Here is a 7,309-nt window from a genome sequence, read left to right as displayed (position 1 = left end):
GAATCCTTGTGATGAAATGGTTGCTTTTTTTCTAAATGCCTCAAAATCCTCAATTATAGCTTTTCCTCAAGAATCATGAAGAATTGAAAAAGTGTCTTTACGTCTAATGTTTTTTTTTTTTCAAATCATATATCTTGTATGCAATGGCATTATTTTTTCTAACAGTTTTAAACAATTATTCCCTTCATAAATATAGAGTGAGTGCCTGAATTAATGTAGATATAATAAAATGCCTAGGATTTGAGCTTGGTTAAGAAGATTTCTCTGCTCAAAAATGCCTTCTGAATTCCAAGGATGGTATTCTGAGGAAAAATAGGAGAAGTCATTAAAGGCTCCATCCCTGGTTGCCACAAGAGAGAATACAGTGATGCATACAAAACTATGAAAATATTGGCAGCAGAAAGCCTAGAGCAAGAACTTCAAATCCATTGTTTTTTCAGTCTCAAGTAGTATTCTAAGTATTGCTTGTCAAATCTGAAAAATAAACTGAGATGGAGTCCATGGTTTCATAGAAATAAATGAAGATAAAGGAAAGAAATGCTCATTTACTCTGTGTGTGTGTGTGTGTGTTGAGATCTGGAAGAATGGAGGATATAGGTCAGTGGTTTTCACATCCATCAATATCCACCTGAAAATATGGAGAGTCCAAAATGCTTCTTCCATTTCTGTGCTTATTTATGTCAAATTGGGTTTGATTACTGCAAATACTCTCTTTTCTCCCAACATCAATTAATTTATCCTGACATTTCTCATTATTTGGGCACACTTCTCCAAATAAGTCCATATAATGAGCTCAACAACACAGTTTTGCCAGGATACAAATTGGAAGCATGAACCGACTGGCAAGGCAGTTTGACCCAGAGCCTTTTGTCATCTCAGACCTCTACCTCTGGTGTGCTGGACTCTCCTAATTTTTCCATAATGACTTCCATTTCTACACCTTTATTGCCTTGCTGAGTCCTTTTAAATGTGAGCTCTGAGCCTTAGCTCTTTGGTTTAGTTGTAATTTATCTCATATTTCTGGCAAGATAATGACCCAGAGTCTTAGGCTTGTGGCGAAAGGAATGTAAAGCTTTAAGAATATTTGAATGGAAGGATGGGAATATGTAAGATTTTCAAGAGTCATTCATAAATATGCACTGAGGTACAAAAAACTGTTTTACAGATAAATTTAAGTTATTAAGGATACATTTGAAAGAAGACAATCTAGGGTAAAACATTGGTAAGTAAATTGGGGCCAATTTTGATATTATGTAACATGCCTGGCAAAAGTGAAGGGAAGAAATGGGAGCTAAACTGAAAAACTGCCATTGCTGAAGCAAATATTGATCAATCTAGAAATTAGCTCTGGTTCTTATAGCTAGAAATGTCCCCAGAGAGCAAGGATAACTGGGGACTGAGAGAAGGGTGCACTGGGTTCCAGCAGCGGCTGCCCTATTCATGAGCCACCTGCACTTCCAATTTTCTTTTGTAAAAGGGACAATGGCAGAAGCTCTGACTGCTTTGGTCACTGGTTTCTCTGGTGACTCAATGGACTGAGCACATGGAACATGTTTGATATATGAAAAGCAAGAGTATTGCTACTAGTAAGGTAAGGGTCAATTTTGCAAAATCTCAGAGCAGTGTCTGACTCATAACAAACACTTTAAACTACTCAGATATTTCTTTTTATTAACACAATCTATGTTATTTAACTCAGCGTGGTGGAAGTACATTTTGAAGGCATCAATTTATTGCTTCTTGTCAGAAATATGACAACAAGAATATTGATCTTTGAGTTTTTCTCTATTAGGGGAGGAAAACATGGTGCATTTAACATTTATCTATTATCCAGAGGAAATATTGAGATTTCACAAATAGGCTTTCTTTCACATGAACTTGTGAATTGGTTGGTGTGTATTTCCTGACTTTGGGTGAAGTCTGGATTCAGCAAAGCTGAAAAGAAGCCCTGGATGAGGGATTGACTCTTCTTTGAGCCCACACCTGCTTGATACTTTCCTTTATGTTCCTTTACTCTTCTTGCCTCACCTCTATCCCATCCTGCTTCTCCTCTATCCAATTCCATAATTCCCATCTTTGCTGGGATGAATGTAGTTAGATTATTTTCTCCCCAGTGGAATATAGTTTTCCATATATTTTATTCATATTTAAACACATATTTGTGTTCTTTTTGTGTCCCCAGTCAATTGGATGCAAAAAGTGAGAACTTTTGATTTCTATGAAAAAGAAAATGAGAAAGAAAAATACTTTGTGTCTTGTGTTCTATATTGAACAATTGCCTAGGCCATTGACCTTAAGATCTTTACATTCCAACATCGCATTTAGGAAAAAGTTGATGTCCTTTTGTTTTATAAGACTCTGTTAGGATTGGACCTCTGCAAATTCTTTAAAAAGTTGAAAATTAAGTGAAAAAATAAAATAAAATTGATGACATTTTTTCAATTTGGTTTGCTCATTGTCATGGTATTGGTCTCAAAAGTGTGAAAATTACTCCTTTGAAGTATTAATAAATCTTAGTTATTATAGTGGTTTGTGATGCTGAAAGCTGTACCCTAGCTGACAAAGCTTATTAGTTTCTTTTTTCATTGAGTTTTCTAGACTGGAGATGTCACTAGGGTTTCTGTTGTATGATACGGACACCGAGTTCATGGAGATAAGAACATCGTATGCAAGATCAGTGCTCCAAATCCTCGGCAAATAGATGGCTGGGACAGGAACACTTTTCTGGGTGAATTGATCTCCAAATTACATCATGAGACATGATTTCTAATGTAGGGATGGATTCTCATTGTCTTCCATGTGGATGTTTTTTGTTTGAAATTCAATTATTATGAATGTGTGTTGTGGGCTTTGAGAATTAAATACAGAGTTTTGTATCTTATTATTTAATTCTATTAATGTTATTCAACAAATCAATAATTGTGTCCTGCACCAAAGAGAAGAAAATAATTATCTAAAGTATATCTAGCAAAGAGTGAATTAAAAAAATTGCATTGAAGGTAAAACAAAGTATACTAAAAAGAAATGTTAAGAAAAAACAATTTTCCATAGCTTGTAGCACTTACATGATTTTAAGTATTACATTATGTGGCTATTATTGTTTTAAAAAATATTTGTACATGAACTTGATATATATGATTTTTATAAGTAACTTAGTTTCATTAACATCACTGAGTAAATTCATTTGGAAAGTTAAATTCAATGTCAATAGTTTTTCAACTTAACTTTTAACAGAATTTTTAAAAGATATTTTAAACTCTGTATTGAATACAAAGTTTAAATTCAATAGTTTTACTTACAAAGGAGACATATCCATTTAGTATATAAATATATACACAGTATATCTGTTATTAAAATTTAAAAGACTGGATGGTTGTGCACACGTATAATCTGCGTGGCTCAGAGGCTGAGACAGGAGGATCAAAAGTTTCAGGCCAGCCTCAGCAAATAAATGAGGCCCTAAACAATTTGAGACCCTGTCTCAAAATACAATAAAATTGCTAGGGATATGACTCAGTGGTAAAGTGCTTATGGCTCCTATCCCCAATAACTCCTCCCTCCCCCCAAAATTAATACAAATTTCAGTTCCAGAAAAGAACACTAAAAGGGTGTCTGGAGGCAGAGGAGGAAAATAAATAATGAAATAATGGTTGGGAAACACTGCTCTAAACACATGTAGTGAAAGCATAAAGGAAAGAAAAAACAGAAGTAGAAAGTTTTGGGGATGACATTCAGAAAATTGAAAGTATATTGGTTCCTATTTAAGACATAGGAACAAATCAAGGGCTTCAGGGAAGCTAGAGGCAAACGGCCAGGATCACCCAACTCAGGCTTCTAGAAGGTCCCCAATGGTCTTGCCCTTGGCTTTCCTGCTGGCCCTGGTGGGGCTCAGCTGCAAGTCCACCTGTGCTCTGGGCTGTGACCTGCCTCAGATCTACAACCTGGGTCTTGAAACTCCTGAGAGACATGAGGAGGGAGCCCTGATGCTCCTGGAGAAAATGAGGAGAGTTCCCACCTTGTCCTGCCTCAACTACAGAAAGGACTTTGCCTTCCCCCAGGAGGAGTTGGATGGTGAGCAGGTGCAGAAGGCTCAAGCTGTTGCTGTCCTCCATGAGATGACCCAGCAGGTCTTCAACCTCTTCAGCACCCAGGAGTCCTTTGCTGCTTGGGACAAGACCCTCCTGGACACATTCCTCACTGGCCTCCATCAGCAGCTGGATGACCTGAAAGCCTGTGTGACCCAGCAGGTGGGGGTGGAAGAGGCTCCCCTGAGGGCTCTGAGGAAGTACTTCCACAGGCTCACTGTCTACCTAAAGGGGAAGAAACACCTCCCTTGTGCCTGGGAGGTGGTCAGAGCAGAAATCGTGAGATCCTTCTCTTCATCAGCAAACTTGTATGAAAGACTAAGGAGTATGGAATGAGACCTGGTCCAACAGGGAGATGCTTCTCACTGAGGATACACCTTACCACACTCCCTCAAGTTATGCCGTTTCAAAGATTCTCATTCCTGCTGGAATTGTGATGTGAATTCAAGCAATGTCAGATGTTTTCAGGAGTTTATGCAACAATCATTGGCTTCAAATCTGTAGGCACTTGTCCCTTACATCTCTGCAGATGCATCTATTTATGAATTTAAATATTTATTTATTTAACTATTTATAAAATTTAATTTATTTTGCCCATATAATGTTATGTATACCTTTACAATATGATTAATAAAATCAACCATTTTCTTTATATTTCATCAATTTATTTTGCATTCTTCATTCATAACTCTTCAATTTAAACTCTTTACATTCTTGCAGGAGGGTGGGGTGTAGGGTAAATATTTCTTTTTATTTTCTTCCATTTTATTTAAATAACAATTAAAATTTTAGTCCCAAATGCTGGTTTCTATGTTGAATTACTTTCATGCACATCATTACTTTTGCATTTTCCCATCAGCTTAGCCGTGACACTTTTAGACAAATTTGAGATTAATAGAAAATCAACAAAATATGGATATTATTTTAAAAATGCATGAAAATCACAACCCGGATAAAGGAAAAGATATGTCTTTGTCTTACTCATGTCTCCACCATCTCTCATTAATTATGCTAATTCCATCTATTTTCCCCTGTAGTGATGCTTTCAATACACAGAACAACTGATACGTAAAAACACAAAAGTTGTCCACATTATTGGGATATCATGTTATGTTTGGTTAAACACATTCATCTCCTTGAACATTTATCATGTCTCTGTTGTGAAAACCTTCAAGGTGCCTCCCTCCAAATTTTTCAAATGCACAGTATGTTAGTGCCACATCCTGCAGTTGTGCACCAGCTTCTTGCTCCTTTCCAGTGGTATCGTGGAGCCCATTGACCAACCTGTCCCATCTCTCCCCACCTTCTGCTGTCTGTGGCCTTGGTAAACACCATCCCACTCTCAGCTTCTAAGAGATCAGCTTCTCTCTATTTCACATGTGGGTGAGATCCCATGGCACTTGTCTTCCTGTCCTGGCTCATTTCACTTTACATGAAGGTTTCCAGTTCCATCCAGGCTGCAGATCACAGGTTTTCATTCTCGTGTGTGTGTGTGTGTGTGTGTGTATTAATAATATATCAGAGAGCATGTAATATATAATTATTTTAAAATATTAGCATAATATACATAGATATGTACATACACATGTGCATACAAACATTTTCATTTGTGGATTGTGACACCTGTGACACTCCTTCTTACTCCCTACTTCTCTGGATCCTCTCATGTCACAGCTATATCACAATAGTTTCCTCCCTCTCTGGTCAGAAATCTCCAGTGTGCCTGGCATGGTGGTGCATGCCTGTGATCTAGGACTTGCCAGGTTGAGGAAGGAGGATGGTGAATTCAAAGCCAGCCTCAGCAACTTAGCCAGGCCCTAAACAACTTAGGAGACACTGTCTCAAAATTAAATAATTATGAGGTGTGGCTCAGTGGTTAAATGACCCTGTGTTCAATCCCTAATATCAAACAAACAAACAAACTAACAAAACCAGAAAAAAAATTCTACAAAAACGAAAAAGACCAAGAATGATCTCCTTCATTTCTTATTAACTTGCCTGTGTGTACATCTACTTCCTGTTCTATTATGATTTCCATCTGTAAATTTTCTGTAGAATTGTATGCAGCCACCAACTGAAAGCAATAGTTGAATGAAAGTTTTAGGTTTGCCAAAATTTTCCAAGAATAGCTCTAGTTCCTCCTGGTTAATATTTTTGGAAATGAAAGAATGTAGTTATTACAGTGATATAACAGTAGCTGTGACAAATAAATAAAGAGAAAGCATGATCCATTTAACTCTGGAAGCTATTAGAATATAGACAGGAGAAGACAGCAACCTATTGGCCTAGATGGACAGAAGAAGAGTCCATGTCTGGCAATCAAGCTTCTGTTCTATGCACAATTCTGTGTCCTGGCATGAACTTTTTTTATAGAGTTAAAATAGGCTATTCACCTGGGAGGAAGTGACCCCATACTGGAAGTTCATTTCCTTAACTTTCCTTCTCAGAGAGGGAAAAGACTCCCAGTCATAGGCAGGTAGTATCTTCCTTGTGCTAAGGACAGAACTGTGAGAGAAAGGGTGAGAATGCTACTCTTGCCTACAGCCTGCTCAGACTTCCAGTTTCTTGGCCCTTCAGTTCCCCTGCACAGTGTGTGATACTCGGAGGCAGGAGAGCATACCTATTAGATATAGGAGGCAGGACAGCATACCCGAAGGAAAATCAGGGAAATCTAAGTGTCTTACAATTTTATTCCTACTAGATCACCCAGCATGACTTTATGGTTAAGAGAAAATTCTCCTTTGTAAGGAGGGATTGAATCCAGGGACACTTTACCACTGAGCCCCAAACCCAACCCTTTTTAGTTTTATTTTGAGACATCTTTCAACTTGCCAAGTTGCCTAGGCCTCACTAAGTTGCTTGAACTTGCCATCTCCCCCTTCCTTTGCCTCCTGAGTCACTGGGATTGCAGGTGTGCACCACCAGACCCAGAGAAGAGACAATTCTTCCTGTGTCTTTGAATAATGCCTTGGAAGACTTACTCCACCTTGATTTAGGAGTAAGAGACAGCAAGGACCAATGTAAGGGGATTTCAGAGAATGCAGAAGTAGTCAGCTTAGGGCCTGTGTATGAATTCATTCAGGAAGACTCTGGGAAGTTTAAAGAAGTTTGAGTAATGTTGTTATTTAAGAGGATGATCAGGAATTGCCTATGAATTGGGAGCTAGCAGGAAGGGGCTTGGAGTGAGGGAGGGATCACTCAAACCTGAGTTCAGATCACAGACC

At 38.0% G+C, this 7,309-nt stretch overlaps 1 protein-coding gene across 1 annotated transcript; it reads left to right on the top strand.

The window, feature by feature from the left end:
* The first annotated feature begins 3,848 nt into the window (after window positions 1-3,848).
* LOC124964656 (interferon alpha-5-like) lies at window positions 3,849-4,421 on the top strand. Its single transcript, XM_047525217.1, has one exon. It carries the CDS (start codon window positions 3,849-3,851, stop codon window positions 4,419-4,421), a length of 573 nt encoding a protein of 190 aa, XP_047381173.1.
* Window positions 4,422-7,309: the final 2,888 nt, after the last annotated feature.

Source organism: Sciurus carolinensis, chromosome 14 (genome assembly GCF_902686445.1).
Source record: "Sciurus carolinensis chromosome 14, mSciCar1.2, whole genome shotgun sequence".
Taxonomy (NCBI): domain Eukaryota; kingdom Metazoa; phylum Chordata; class Mammalia; order Rodentia; family Sciuridae; genus Sciurus; species Sciurus carolinensis.
This window is presented reverse-complemented; position numbering and strand designations above follow the sequence as displayed.

Excerpts from the sequence above, each read along its gene's own strand:
- LOC124964656 (XM_047525217.1), top strand. The coding sequence starts at position 3,849 with ATGGTCTTGCCCTTGGCTTTCCTGCTGGCCCTGGTGGGGCTCAGCTGC.